The 15,959-nt window shown below is 37.9% G+C and overlaps 1 protein-coding gene and 1 long non-coding RNA gene across 14 annotated transcripts in view; one reads left to right on the top strand and one right to left on the bottom strand.

The window, feature by feature from the left end:
* The window catches only part of LOC124235398 (uncharacterized), a 62,425-nt gene that overhangs the window by 16,303 nt on the left and 30,163 nt on the right, over positions 1-15,959 (top strand). The gene's annotated exons all lie outside the window — the stretch shown is intronic.
* Positions 7,027-15,959, bottom strand: part of NIN (ninein) — a 93,148-nt gene continuing 84,215 nt past the window's right edge. For 9 of the 10 annotated variants that reach the window (XM_046653286.1, XM_046653287.1, XM_046653289.1 and 6 more), the window contains 2 exons: positions 13,151-13,264; positions 7,027-10,914 (listed from right to left, as the gene is read on the bottom strand). In XM_046653286.1, coding sequence (XP_046509242.1) covers positions 10,705-10,914; positions 13,151-13,264 — 324 coding nt within the window. In that variant the 3' untranslated portion in view covers positions 7,027-10,704. Of the gene's footprint in view, positions 10,915-13,150; positions 13,265-14,485; positions 15,046-15,959 lie in introns of those variants that run through there. The other variant, XM_046653290.1, reaches the window with a different exon arrangement.

Genomic DNA, 15,959 nt, shown 5'->3' with positions numbered 1-15,959 from the left:
TCTTCTGCCAGATTGTCTGCCTCTTCTATAGTATCAAAAGATCCCAAGGACTCTGTGTCTTGTTCATCTGTATATTTTCAGCTCCTAGTATAATATATTGTATGTAATATGAGATGATCAAATGAATGAATATTACTTCATCTCTTGGAATCTCCATTTCTTCATCTGAAAAAAATATGTATAAATATGTCACAATGTTCTCTGAAAATAAAAACAATGTAATGCCACTGATAATACTTGTTCCATGTTAGGTGATTGAAAGAAATGTTCACCATGTGTTTAAAATTATCAACAAGACAACAAGTAAATATATCATCTCCCAGAAGACAGAAGCAACAACCAGGGGAATTGCTGATCTGTACTTAATTCCAAGTAAGATGTTAGAGTTCTAATAGTTAGGGAGAGAAAAATTGGACATGGTCAAGTGTATTGCCAAGACTGTAAGAAGTATATTTCACAGGATCATATGGCATGAGACCTTGGAGAGAAAGACAAGTCAAAAGGAATCACACACTCTCAAAATCTGAAAGTACAAATGCAAATGCTCTCAAAGGAAGTAAGAGAGGAATTATTTAAATCTTGTGTGGTTGAACAGGGAGCGTCTTCATTGTGCTCAGATGTTTAAAAAACTTTTACAAAAGATAAAAAAGATAAGAATGTAATTGGGTAGGAATATACAAATGTGGCACAGGCTTGGAAGAATAGTGACAAGAAGAACTCCAAAAATGAGCTAGAACTTGCAAAAATGCTAAGAGCAACCAAAGAAATTCTTGAAAAAAAAGTTATCATCTGAGAAATCAGGCATCTGAAGAGGAGAAATAGATTCACTGCAAATGATGTGTCATATTTATAGATGAGAAAGAACTTCTCTCTATTTGCTTCTATCTTCTCTGCTAAGAAGAGAAGTCTTTGTACTAGGGAAAAAAAAAGTGGAATTGTGTAGAATCCTAAAACAAATGAAGATATTATAATGGTTGTTCCTGTCCTGTCCAAGACAAAATAAATTTCATGGTAAGAGAACTGGTCAATGAAATTGCTCAGCTTCTGCCAGGACCTTGGAAGAATCATGGAGAAAGGGAGAGATAGTGATGAGAATAACAGAAAGGATATGTGGTAATGTAAGAGAGAAGGGATAACTGCAGGAAAACATCCTAGAGAAGGTGAGAGGGGACAAGATCCAGTTCACAAAGGTGTTGGCCTAGGGAGCAGGGACAGTTTATTCATTGTAATTGTTGGTGGAGATGCAGGGGGCTGGGTAGAAGTGATGGTGGGTAAATGAGGTACTTTTCTTGTGATTCCTTCTAATTTCTTAGAGAATTAAGTTATTCATTGAGACTAAGGAAGACGGATGGGTGTATTGGAGATTTGAATAGAGAGAATGTGTAAAACCATTTTATTCCCTCCTTTTCCACTGGCATCCTCTCATAGTACTTACACGCAAGTGTCTTCTCTCTAGGCTGTATCCCCTCTACCTCCCACTCTCTCGCCTCCCTTTCACAGCCCAACTTCTCAAAAGAATTGTCAACATTTGCTGCCAAAACTCTCAACTCATCATTTATGTGGAAATTGAAGTCACCAAAAATAATGACAGGAATAGTTGTTGAGAAGATAATGATCCAGGTGCTAAATTCTTCAATAAACAGGGGTAAAAGAGAGGGGGTAGCCTAAAGGTCAGTAGATGGGACTCTTGTACAGTCTTAAAGAGGAGGAGGACCATCCAGTTATGACCAATCACTGACACCAGAGTGAGAAGCTTAAAGCCAGATTTATACCAGTTTAAGGAAATAATGTAATGATTCTTACATAGGAGAATTGTGGAGCAAACCGTATGTATACAGTCATGCACTGCAGAACGATGTTTTGGTCAATGACAGATCGCATATACGATGGTGGTCCCATAAGATTAGTACCACGTAGCCTAGGTGTTTAGTAGGCTATACCATCTGGGTTTCTGTAAGTTACTCTGTGACGTTCACACAATGACGAGATCACCTAATGATGCATTTCTCAGAACGTATCATGTTGTTAAGTGACGTGTGACTGTGTGTATATATGTGTATACACAAGTATATGTGTGCTATCATCTACATAAAATTGTATAAGTGTGAATGTGTGTGCATATGTTAGCATAGAATTATGCCTGGAAGAGAGTTCACCAAAATGTTAACAGTAGCTACCACTGGATGGTACGATTGGGGTAATTTTTACTTTCTTTATAGTGCTTTTCCCTTTTATTTTGAATATTCTTTTAAAATATGTGTTATCTTTGAGGCGCTGGCCTGCTGGCATAGTGGTTAAGTTCACGCACTCCACTTCGGTGGCCTGGGGTTCATGGGTTTGGAATCCTAAGTGCAGACCTATCACCACTGGTCAAGTCATGCTGTGGCGGCATCCCACATAAAATAGAGGAAGCTTGGCACAGATGTTAGCTCAGCGACAATTTTCCTCACACACGCACAAAAATATACATATCATCTTTGAATTTAGGAAGATTCAAAGTTATTTTTCATTTTGGGAGAAGATTTTAGGGATTATTCTGAGGTGGCCCTGGTCCTTGTCTACCTTCATTTTAAACTACATGTCTAATGGATAGAAGAATAGAAATAAAGAAGAGTGGATGGGAAGAGACAGCCTTCTTGTATCATGGGATTGCTAGGTTCAGGTAGGTGGGTGACAATTTATTGTAGGAAGACATTTACATCACTTCCAGGCACAAACCTAGACACAGAGGCTCACTCCACCACCTGTAATCAGAACATGAAACAGCTTTTAAGTTTTTGCTTCCAGAGACATGAGAATGTGGCAATTTATTGAATAACAAAAATTAAACAATTGCAATGTCATGTGAGATAACTTAAGCCAAGCATCTCTACTAAAAAAAAAACCACATCAGAATTTTGTCCTTTTCTTTAGAAAAAAGTGATATTTAACGTGTTACACTGTCTTTATAAATCACTTATCAGAGTAAATGTCATGAGCTTGTACTACTTATTGTCAGAGTTATTAGATTGTGATTTATGGGCCCAAAAGGGAAATGTAATCTTTTAACTGTTGGAATATAGCTTTTGATTTTTTATCATGCTGAAAGGTGATTTTTCCTTAAATTACTTGGAAAATTTTCCTCAATTCCTTGCTAATATGTTTAAAACTTTGGTCCTTTAATAAAGAATAAAGAAGACTGAGAAGAACACCATTAAATCATATACATAAAACAATTAGCATACATTCTCTTAAGAGTGCCATTACAGGGTGACGAACTCAAAATAGAAATGTACACTCTTCCATCCACTTAATAATATTAATTGAGCACCAATTTTGTTTCAGGCATTGAGTTGGGAACTAGGAATACATGGTGAATAAGTCACCAGTTCTTGTCTTAAAAGATCTGAGTCTAATGGAGATCAGATAAGTCAGTAGGCAAGCGCAGAGTGGTAGCCGCCTCGCCTGAGAACTCACGGGGTGCTTATGCCAGCACACTGGAGGGGCGGGGCTCCTTCACCAGTCTTCTAGAGTAAAGCAAGATATCTCGAAAAAGTTCAGTAAAATTCTTTTATGTATGGTCTTAGTACCAAATTTAAACCTTGTGTGATTATATATTTTAAAAGGCCCATAACTGTTGCCTTCCCATTTTAAATGGTAAGTTGCTATAGGATTGTGCCACTTAAGTAGGATAAGGTGGCTGTCATTTATTATACCCACTGTGACTTGGATGGATGACCTGATGAAGCTTCGTATGTGATATCTGGAGAACATGTAGGAATCAGGACAAAGGAGTGGGGGCGGGGACAAGGACAAAAGATAGGAATAGCATGAGCAATAGTGGGTGGCTGCATTTGTCACTAGGTGGCATTTTAAACTGATGCTATCTTTGAATAGGCAGTACTCCTCCCTAAAACTGGGAGTAAACGGGGATATCTGTCTTTGAAATCCTACCTTTAAAGCCAATTTTATCTACTAGCTACACATTTTAGCCAAATTTCCTTCACTGCGACTCTAACCCCTTGTCTGGAGAGTATTCTCTCTCCTGTGGTGGCCTCTGCTCTTTGTACCCCAGGACCCTGACCCTTGCTGGCCATGGTTGATTGGATTATGGAAGGACCCTGCCTGGTCAATCAGATTCTTTAAGAATTTGGAATTGTGACTTGGAAGTAATTGTTGGACTCTATTTGGCACTTGAACAGGAAAGTGATATAAAGCAGGAGAAACGAACACCCCCTCTCCCCTGACACACAGGTGCAGAGAGAGAAGCAAAAACAACAGACTGTGTGATGAGAGAGAGAGGGACAGAGAAGAGGGGGTGCAGGGCGAGCCCACAGGTCTTTGTTTTAATACCTCTGCAGTCTACCTTTCCTCCCTTTGGTTCCATCAAATAAATGATTTCTCACGGTATTTCACTTGAACTAGCCAGAGCAGGTTTCCGTTCCTTTGAGTCAAATTCTTCCTGAGGTAGCAGGAGAGTAAGAGCATTTGTAAACATGGATAAAGTGTGTCTCTTACCTCAGGAAAAATAAATACTTGTGTGCTGTCAAGTGTAGAGAGAGAGTTACTAGAAATGTCCTGAGCCCCTGGTGGGCCTGTAAGTGTTGCTTTGTGACCGTCATTTGTGTGTGGGATTCATTTCCTTACAGCCCCTCCCGTACATTATGGACCCTTGATGCTTCCTTCTGGCTTTTACCTCTTCTGCCAACTGTCTGTCTCCCCCAGGTTTTCCCATTTTATATATTCCCAGGAAAACAGGCAAAATGTCTGTTCTGCTGAACTTTCCATAATAGACTATAGGCACGTGCGCAGGCTGCCACAGTGGTTTCTAGTCAGTTCCCTCTTCTCTCCAGAGCGGCTGCGAGGCTGAGGAAGGCTAAGAGAAGTGCCTAGTTTCACACTTAGTAAATTTCCATCTGTAACATTTTAATCGTGTTATTTGGAAATAACTTCAAACTTAAAGTTGCAAGAATAAGGCAAATACTGCAAATAATTCTTGCATATCCTTTACCTATTTTTAACATTTTGCTTCATTGCTTTATTGTTTCTGTAATTTTGTGTTTCTGAATCATTTAAGTTGCATACATCCTGGTTGTATACCCCTAAATACTTCAGTGTGTATTTCCTTAGAATATCCTTTTACATAAACACAGTAGTTACCAACTTCAGTAAGCTTAACATTGATATGAAACTGTTTTCTATTCTACTGTCCATATACCAATTTTTCCAATAGACCCAATAATGTCTTTATAGCATATTTTATTCTCCAATATAGAATCTGGTCTAGAATTAGGTATTGCATTCATGTGTCATGGCTATTTAGTCTCCTTTAAGTTACAACATTTCCACAGGCTTTTAAAAATCTCTTTATAACATGGACACTTGAGGAATAGCCTCTTTTTATTGTCCACAGCATTTCAATGCTGGACCACATCTTAGTGCCTGGCACGCAGTTCCAGCTTATTTATTGCTTGAGATCTTGAGACAAATCTCCAAACAGGAAGGAAAAATGATTGGTAAATGCTCATCTGGGCTGTAAGGACTGTTCAGAGTTGTTTACTTTGCCTTAAATAGTAAAGCATACCTCACATAATTATTTCTCAGAATTAAATATTACTTAACATGAGGGCATCCAGCTCTATTTTACATGGTTGCCTACTCTTTAGTTTACAACATTTCACTGACTCAGTTTTACAGTTCTCCTTCGTAGAGTTTTAATTTTTATTTTTTAAAAATATCCATTTGTCAAAATTAGCCATTCTTCCTGATTTGCAAATGAAGCAAAACCAACCAATGAATAAAAAACACTTTTTGTGACTTATGACATACTTTATCTAGATTAAGTTTAACTTTTCAGTCAACAGATTAGACGTTTTGCATAATTTAGGTAAAAATTCTGGTCTTCTGGACAAAACAACCATTATTATGGGAAAATGGACATCAGGTATATATAGAGAGAAAATCACTTTTTCAATGCAAAAAGAATAAAAGACTACAAAACAAACAGGTTACACTAATCTCAATGAAGTGCAGAATTACATTTAAAGATAGGTTAAGAGCTTCCCCATTTTCTACACTGAAACACCTGACACTAATCATCCTTATCTCAGCGCCCAAAGCACTGAGTCCATCAACAAAACTTGATTGTCTTCTGTGCAGATGTATATCTTTTTTCTGCATAAATCTTACTACTCTACTGCAATCAGGTGGTAAACAAAAACCAGGAACGTTTTATATTTTTCTTTAGAGTGCAGTGCACAGGGTAGGTATTCAATCAACACTGATTAACTGTTGTTTGCCAGAAGTAGAAATTCAGACGAGTGTTTCAGTATATCCTTACAGATAGACCTGGGTGTGAGTCCTGGGGTCCCTGCTTAGCTGGTGGTGTGGCCTTGAGAAAGTCACAACTTTGTTGTGTTTCAGTTTTCTCATCTGTAGAATGGGGATAGTAATAGTTCCTGCTTCATAAAGGCAGTGTGAAGATGGCATAAAAGCTTTGAAAATAAATAAAACAAGGCTCATCAGATGGGCCTAGTTTGGCCAATATCTCCATTCTACATTTCAGTAGTCAGCATATTAACGTGCTTTCAGGTTGACTTTTTGTGCCTAAAGTTGCGTATATCTCATCACTCATGAGCAGCTAAACCAAGAAAGTCTGCATCACCAATAAAGATGGTGAAGGGAAATAAAGCCACCTCTGAAGCACCCAAAGTCCCAAGCAGGTCCTTGCCTGAGGTTAAGTCAGGATTCTAGAGGTAAGTCAGGAGTCAGGGAGCCCATTACGACAGGGTACAAGGACCCTAAAATGGCTGGTGTGAAAGATATCAATTCTGTGACAGAAATGGAGTTCCAGTGCTGTAAATCACATACAGGTCATTTGGGGAGTTTTTTAAAGTGCAGAATCTGATTCATTAGGTCTGGCGTTCGGGGTGACGTTCTGCATTTGTAGAACATTTAGTGTAATATTTTGATGCTTTCATTCCTCAGACCAATGGTAAACACACTGAAACTGTTTATAAAAGTTCATGGTGTTTAGAAAACAAGAGCCATGTTTGCAAAAGTATTTATTTACATTTTAAGCTCACGTTAAATTGTTTCTAGGATAGAATGGCTAAGATGAAATACACAAAGTCACTATAAACACATATACATTCATCTTTATCTGAAAAGAATCCTAGCAACGGCTTTAGATGAACTCAGGTTTTCCTTCACAAAACCAATGTACCCTTCTATCATGCTGTGATAATGTCTTCTCATAAGAATAAATTTAACTTACATCATTCAAAAAAGCTGAGAAACAAAAAGCTAACTTGGATTTATTATTAAACAGCTATCCATATGCCATAAAACCAAAATCATTTCATAGTGCTGAGATGTTCAAATAGGTCCAAACAAGATATAATGAATAAGTTTTAAATATGGAATGCTTTGGTTATTAGGCTTTGACTTGGTTTTTGGCATTACTTGTATAATTCTATCATTCCAATGAGTCGTTACAGGCAATCCATTCAAAACCAGACTTGCTTAATACTGTTACAAAGCACCCAGCCTGGCCTTGATTGGGAGTACCTTTAAGATGCCGACAATAGCAACACATTTCTCTTTTCCCTTACTCAGAAAAAAAGAAAAATCACACAAATAAAAAATTCATTCTCATGTGTTAAAATCTGCCATAAAGCCTTACTCATTCTTCAAAAAAAAAAAGCTCCTCATAATAATATCTGCCCTGGGTATTGGTACATGATTGAAATACTAGACCTGTAAGAGGTCCTCCTATATCTTGACAGCCTATGACTTTGTGATCTGTTTGCGTAAAATATGCTTCAGATTAAATATATTAGCAATGCACTGGAAGCTGCTGGGAAAGATTCACTTTTAAAATAGTTTTTAAAATCTGAGTTTATTAAGAGTTTTAGAAAAATAAATAAAATACTGTGGTGGTCCTAGCCCTCCCCTCTACTTCTCTCCCTTCGCAAATTTGAGCTTGCAAGTTCAGGCTTCTAAAAAGCAGAAGAAAGCAAAACAGAACAATGTAGGTTTTACCATCCACATTTTCCTTTTCTTAGTGCAACTATCATTATCACAAAGGCAAACTTGATTCTCTTTCCTTGAAATGAGGATCCCATCTTCTAAAACTAATTTAAATAACCGTCCTTAAGCAATCAAAAGAAAGTTTAACAGCCAGTGCAAATAAGCAGCTAAATTTCTATAAAATAATGCATAACTTGTGATTTTAAGGAATTCTATTATAAAGTCTGAAAGCACAATCTAAACATTTAATTTGAACAGCTTAAATTTCATCTCTTTAAAAGGTCTTTTAAAAGCTGTAAGCTATAGTATAAATTGCTAGTTAAATTCCCACTCTAAAGCAGTCTGCAAAGATACACTGCAGCACAAATGTATAAATTCAAGGGAACTTTATATTTCTCACGTTGATCTGTTTTCCAATCTCGTAAGTGCAGTAAAGCAAGAAATGAAGCACCTAGATATTGGTTAAATTAGCTTTCATTTGAGCAGCATTTTGATTTTGGATAAAGGGATTCTAAGTGTAGTCTAAAACTTTCCAGGAAGTCATATTTACATTAATTGTACAGCACTTTATATACACATACATACAGATTTATAACAAATTAACCTATACTTTTCATAATGTCAAAAGTAAAATACAACACGTGATCATATGCTAAAACAGCTAGTTGAGAAATATGCTCGTGTTCGCTTCTGATGGCGATAACCCTGAACACCTTGAAGCACATCACAAAACTACGCCCCAGGTGTCAGTTTATTTATGACCTTACTCTAGACTATCCACAGTTTTAAGTGAAAAAGATGCTCTGTTAAAGCCAATGCCCTACAAGTAGTCGAGTTTACTAGCAATGTTTACACTGGAGAAGAAAGATTAGGGAAGGCATGATAGCAGTTATCAGCTGTTTTGAAGTGTAATTGTAGGGTGAAGGATTAAAATCAACTCTTTTTCCAGGGGGAAATCTGGACTTTCTGATGAGAGCTGTCCAAAAATGAAAAAGTCTGCTTCATGAGTGTGAACTCCCAGTCCCACAAACCACTGCGCCTTGTAGGAAGGACTCTTGTGTTGGCGGCGGGACTCATAGCAGACAGCTAGGCCCCAAAGAATGCCAAAGTTCCTGGATGCAAGTTATTCTGTAGAGATTGAGTTTCTGACATGATATAACTCCTTAGGCAGCTTGCTCCATCTTTTCTGCTGCCCACAAAGCAGTCTTTGATTTTGCTGTTATACCTCTTGTAAATCGATGGGTTGGCCTTCCTGGAATACATCACAGTGAATTTTTCTTATCTAATTTCTCTCCTACGAAGACAAACAGGTGACTGCAATGAGCTCTGTTAGCGTCCTGCACCTCGTAAGTCTTCCACCGACTGCTGGCTGATTCAGGCTAGAAGCAGCGATTTTACTTGGGAGAAAATGTTATCCAATCTAAAATGTTGACTGTTCTGTAAAGTTCTGACCTTGAGCTGAATGGAAAATCCTATTTGGCACTCCCTTCCCTCAGATAGCATGCCAGTGCTTATCACAGTAAGAAATCCTTATGGTCAGATTTGAGATCTAGAGAAATAGGAAGCGTGGAAATTTTGACCTATATTAAACAAACAAGCTAATAATAATAACTCTTCCATAATTTAGAAGAGGTTTTTAACTCTAAAATCAAGGCCTTGTTTCAGAAGAGTAAGTTCACTAAAAATGTAGAAATAAAAATCCCACTGTCGCTCTAAAGACAAATAAATAAGGTCACATGGTTTATACATCGTGAATTCTTGAAGAAGCCCTACAGTATTTCAGGAAGACAGCTTAAAGTATTGTTCCCTGAGTTCTTGAGGCAACCTCAAATGTAAGTTCATGAACTCCAAGACTTGAGAGAGAGACAAGCCCACGTGGTTTGCTTCTTTCCCTTCAAAGAGTAGCTGTTTACTCCAAAATGGTTTGTCAGTGCTTTCTCTATAGCTCAAATGCTGTAAGAATGTGGCTTTATCCATTTCTCAGAAGACAAGTTCCCAAATGAAAAAAAAGTCTGTTTAAAGAAAAGTTTTAACATTAGTTAACAGTGCAGTTGAGTAAATTAGATTTATATCTTTAACACATCAAGAGTGGTAATACTGTCAGAAGGTGTGAGAAGGCAGAGTGCTACGGACTCGGCTTTTCTGACCGCAGTGGTTATTGAGCACGGCTTCTGTTACCAAACAGAAAGTCTACCAATTAATTCAAAGAACCACAACTATTAGAAACAGAATGACTTTTCCAAATTTAAATGTGTAAGAAGGCATAGTTTTGTTTTAAAATAACCAACTAATCAGATCTCAAACTTCAATTATCTGGAATTTACACACAGATTTGTACATAATGATAATTTTTAAAAACTCATCTAGAACTGGGGTTTTAAGGTTCTTGAATTGTTTTCATGTGTCTACTTTCTTGGTGGCTATTAGAATTATTTTTAAAAAATTCAAAACTTGGGAATAATTCAAACAATGAAACGTGAATATTTGTTTGCAACTCCCGTCAGAGTCTATTTAGAAAAACTAACTACAATAACTGGAGACTTCAGCTCTGTCGCTGGCCGTTTTAGGTTAGGCTTAACTTTAAGCCATTGAAGGTATTTTTTTTTTCTTTAAAAAAAAAGGTTGCAAGAAGGTACTGAAATGTTCCATCCATTTCAGTAAAGTGCACAAAAACGAGTGTATCCTTTGGCTTTGCTATGACCTCAAGGGAGGTGCAGAAGTCAACGGTGCTGGTGTCAGGTTTCTGACTATGTTACTGAGGCTGGCAATCTTCTCTTCTAGGAGGTAATTTTTCTTTTCTGCTGTCTTTTGTCGCTGTTCAGTCATTTCCAGAGCTTTCAATAACTGGGCATTTTCAACATACAAATCCTTCACCCTCGCATCTGCTTTCGTATTCTTGCAGAGCTAGAAACAGAACCAGAAACATGTTGACTCCATTTCTGCAATTCTTTTAAGTTTAAGGTCTGACATAAGGACAGTTGTTTATGAAGGCAAATGGCTTCTATCAATGACGTTTTTATTTTACAATACAGCTTTTACATCAGACCTGGCATCAGGGATACAGGTGGAGCAAATCCACTGATTTCAAGCTGTTTCTTTGCATAGTATGTTTGTAGAAATCACTAACAAAAAGAACAGATTGAGGGCTCAAAAATGAGTGTTTCCCCCATCTAAATAAATTCGGTATTATTCCTTTATTCAGCTTCTAAAAATATCAAAATACTTTTATAACTTAAATTTCTGAGGTGTAGGGTGTGAACTGTGTTAAACTCAGTTCTTAACAACAGAAGCCCGAGCCTCCCATTCATAGCTACGACCTACTGACATTTAAGGATCTGGCTCATGTAGTATAGCAAAGAGATAAGTCTTGTGCACTTACCATTCTTTAACTCTTCCTCTTTTGCATAGAGCCTTGTCTAGAAAAGATATTCTAATCTTTATGGTTAGAATAGAGTCTAGGCGAGGGTGGGGAAACTAGTCAGCAGCCCTGGGATAATTTTGTTATTGCTCCTGTTAATGTCCTCCAATCCCCCTTCCCTCATTATACCTTTAACTCATTTGACACCCAGTTTCAAGCAGGGCATCTACAAGTTTAGAGGTTTAAGGGAATAAGGAACAACTAAAGAGTGGCTAGTTAACTTATTAGCACTTCAGAGGGCAGTGATAAAGGCTATCACACTGAAGCCCTGAAGCTAGATGGCTGGCAAGTGTAACATACTGACTACTCTCTACCCAACTGTCCTATTACAGCTTTTCCTCCCCCCCTGCCTGCCTTCTATTAAAAAATACTCTGATGGCTCCTCATTACCTACAGAATGGAATTCAAACTCCACGGCTCAGCACATAAGACCCTCTACGCCCGCTCCTCCCTATCTCTCTAGTTTCTTCTGCTTCTCCCAGGACAGTAAGAACTGTTAATGCCAAAGTGTTTGTGGATGTCCATACCCCATATGTTGTCTAACTCCATGATGTTCCCATGGCCTAGAATGCCCTTCCCACATTTCTTCACCTGTTCAAGTCTTACTCAACCCTCAATACTTGGTTTAAGAGGCCTTCAGGAAACTTTCTTTAAACTTCCCTGGGTTGGCTCAAGTATTTCTTCTGTGTCTCCTCTACTGAAAATAAAGTGGATCCCATTTTCTTTATTCTTGACACAACTACCTGGCCAAATGCTCAGTACCCTGGAGGTGAACTAGACTCCATAGGCGCAGGGGTTTTGTTTCATTCACTGCTATATCTCTAGTGCTTAGACCAGGACCTGGAACATAGTTACTATATGTTGAATAAAGACAATTAAAGGATTGAATCAATACATGCTCATCATACAGGACTTTCTCTTTCTCTCCATTCTGTGTATTAAGATATAGGGCAATGGAAAGTTCCTGTCTACCTCTGCATTAAGACCCTCTCTTGGGATTCTTCTTCTTAGGTTTTATCTATCTAGAAAACTAGGTTGGGCAATTCTCCTGCCTCCCTACCCACCCCCCCTCCCCCATCTCAATCTCAGTTTCCAGAGAAGTTATAAAACTTTCCTAGAAAGTAGTCCTTTTAGCATGTCTCTTCAGCAGATGGACTAAAAATTTCTGAACTCTGAGGCCACAGCTGCCACCAGCAGGTGAAAAGGACCAGGCTGCTTAGTGGTCCTGGATTCTAATTCAAAGCATAGCCTGTAGGGGGTTGGCTATAGCTATAGGTACTTTTTGAGGTTGTCATAGCTATTGCAGACAGGAAAGCTAAAGTTCTATCTATTATCCTCCAACTTTTTACCAATATAAAATTTCTGTTTATTTAAATTGAAATATTTCTTGTCTTGAGCAAAAAGAAAAAAAAGCTATAAAAGTTCAATTTGAGCTGCTGAATCTCATTAGAAATGCTTTAGGTCTATGTGAGTCACTGTTAGCAAATTTTTAAAACTGTGGACAAACATATACCTTAAAAGAACTTTGGAAAAAATAACATAGAATACAGAATTCATATTTTCAAAGTAGTATGGAAGAGCAAATCCTAAATTCTATATATTTATAGAACTTGCCTTCATTAGACAACAAAAGCTAACAAGTTAATGGCTCTAAAGGAGGGTCTAAAGCTGGAGTTACAAGTGGAATGTGAGGTGGGTGGGCAGGGATGGCCCGAGGCTCACTTGCTCTTTGAGCTGATTCACTTTCTCCTGAAGAAGCCTCTTCACCAGTTTCAATTTCTGTTCAACCTCCATCATTCGTTCCTCCATGACAGTTACCAGTTGTTCCTGGTTTCCCTGAAGGGAAGAAAGAGTCTATTATCATTTCCAAATCACGCCACACTGAAAGGAAAGTACTAGCAGTTTATTTCCCCGTAAGAGGCCTAGAGAAAGGACAGCAGATGTTCGCCTTTGTAACAGCAAGGGTGGAGTTCTGATGAAATGGGAGTTCTGAGCACTGCATGGGTTGCACATGTTAGAAAAGTAACCCTATCAGAGAAAGAATCGAAGATAAAAAAAACTTACCTGTGTTACCATCTTCCCCTGAGATAAAGCAAAATTCACAAAACCATAACTTGATACCCGTGCACTTCTTCTAGTAAAACAGGTATCCAGAGTAAATTAAAAGATGGGAGTCCACCTTCCATCTGCAGTACTGGGGGCCTCTCAGTAACAAAACGAAAACTGAGTCTATTCAGGATCGCCTGTCCTGTCTGTCAGCTTCAGTATGTGTGTCTGGCTCGCCTTTGAAACACTGATTACTGTGCTTTCTCCATAATAATCAGCGTCTTCCTGGCAGTTTTTCTACTCAGCTGTTTCCCAACTGGACATGTCAATAATGTGAGGCAAACATCTGGACTGGAGGATGGGTTTACCATCAGAACAGATCTAAAATTAAGAATCTCCTCCCCACAAACAACTCCTAGATAAAACGAGGGCAGAAAAGAGCCCTGGCTTCTCCCGCTCTCCTCTCACAACAGCGATGGGTTAGGGAATGTGGGCTCTGGAGGGCAGAGACCTAGAGAGAGAGGGTGCAGCTGAGTGCCCCCCAGTCCACGGTGTCCACACACGGAACTTCTGTCGTGAAAGGCTCTCAAGTGTTTAAGCAAAACATCATCATGGCCGAGGGCAAGCCTGCCTCGAAAAGCATGCTCCAGAAGGCATCCTTTAAAAGCATGCAGAACAACTGAACATGAGTTGAAAGCCAACATTCGTTTGGAGAGTACATAATAGCATTTATTTAAACATTAAAAAAACAACTAGTTTGACTAAGTTGAAGACAAAAATTGTAGTAAAGAAAGTCTAATGCAGCAAGTAAATTTCAAGAAATCAAGCCTTGAGAACATTGATCTTTAAAAAAAATCCTATATTTTAAAAGATATGGCTTTTTAAAGTTTAGACATAAGTGGAAAATGCCTGACATCTGCTTGCCTTAAAAAAAAACAAAGCAAAACAAAAACACCATAATAACATAATTAATTTGAAGAACATGGAGCATAGGAAAAGAGTGAGGAAAGAGAAAAAACAAAGGCAGTTGTAGATTTAAAATTTATTTTATTGTTTCATCAAAATTTTCCCTTTTCGCGTCAAAAAAGTATTATACATCTTATACAAAACAGTATAAATAACCCTGATTTTCTTCAAATTCCATATATAAAAGTAGTACCTTTTGTTAAAAATAGTTACAACATATGGAATGAGAAAATATATAGAATACATCCTTTCAAGAATCTCAAATCCACACTCTTTAAATGGTATAAATAAAATGATTTGCCTCAAGTTGAAATTCATGAATTTGATTCACAAAATCTGTCATTTCCACATAAATAAATTAGAGACATAATACTGCAGAGGCGAAATCAATAATACAACAAATAATAACATTTAAAAGAGCACTTGAGTCCCAAACACTTCTCAGCTAATGTCTGTGTGTTTGTGTGATGTGTGGTGTGTACGGGTGTGTGCTTATGTGAGTATCTGCCGTGTAAGAAATGCCATCAATAGCAGCCCAGTTTTCACAGGTGCCCAATCCTTCTGTAGGAATCTGCGTGCACTGCTCGCTGCTCCGGTAGCAAGGCCTAGAGAGAGAAGGCAAGTGGTACACTTCACCCTGATGTCCGAATTATGTTTTCTAGGGGGAGTCTAAATTCACACATTTATAATGCAAACAATCCTTAAAAGCACACACATTAACACAACAAATGCAAGCAAAGTGACACAAAGGGAGAAGAATCACATCACTCCACACACAGAGACAGCACGCAGATTCTGGTAATACTCTGTATGCTCAGAATTAGTGTCAGCTCAGGTGCCAGAAACAGAAGTGGTTGCAGTGGCACTCTAGTGAGAGCAATGGCAGTCCACCCTGCCATCTGACTGGAGGAATTTTTTTTTTAGTACAAAAATCTTACTAGTTTTTGTCCATCTGATCCCGAAGTAACTGGAGTAAAAGGATATTTTTTATTTTTAAACATTGATGGGTAGGTTGGGAAGATCATAGTTTGAAAATAGTGTGTATGAGAGAGAAATGAGTAGAATAATTTGGGTTAAAATGTCCATTAAAAACTGAAGGTCAAGGTTTTATAATTCTATTCTGTAATGAAGAGTTGAAGCATCTATCCAACATGCCACCATCACAATTTTAATTCAATAATTTTATTTTAATGTTTGGAAATTAAAGTGGGATGTAGGAAGCTTCCAAAAACATGGATATTAAAGCACAAAAGACAAAAAAAGTTTTGAAAGTTTTGTTAGAAAGATGACAGAAGTACATCATGACAAATCATAGCTATATACTAGGAGAGGAAAACAGAACTGCTCCAGTGCATAATTCTAGTGCTAATGTGACTTTGCAGAGCCACTTTAAGGGGGATACAGAAAAAGAGTCTGGAAATTCCATATCCAATGTCAACTGAAAGGCAAGATATATGAAAACAGAGGAAGAGCATCCAAGCCAGAAAGAATTAATTTAGAATTCTACAAACTAGGGAGT

Source organism: Equus quagga, chromosome 2 (genome assembly GCF_021613505.1).
Source record: "Equus quagga isolate Etosha38 chromosome 2, UCLA_HA_Equagga_1.0, whole genome shotgun sequence".
Taxonomy (NCBI): Eukaryota; Metazoa; Chordata; class Mammalia; order Perissodactyla; family Equidae; genus Equus; species Equus quagga.
Note: the sequence above shows the minus strand (reverse complement) of the source record. Positions and strands in the feature narration are given on the sequence as shown.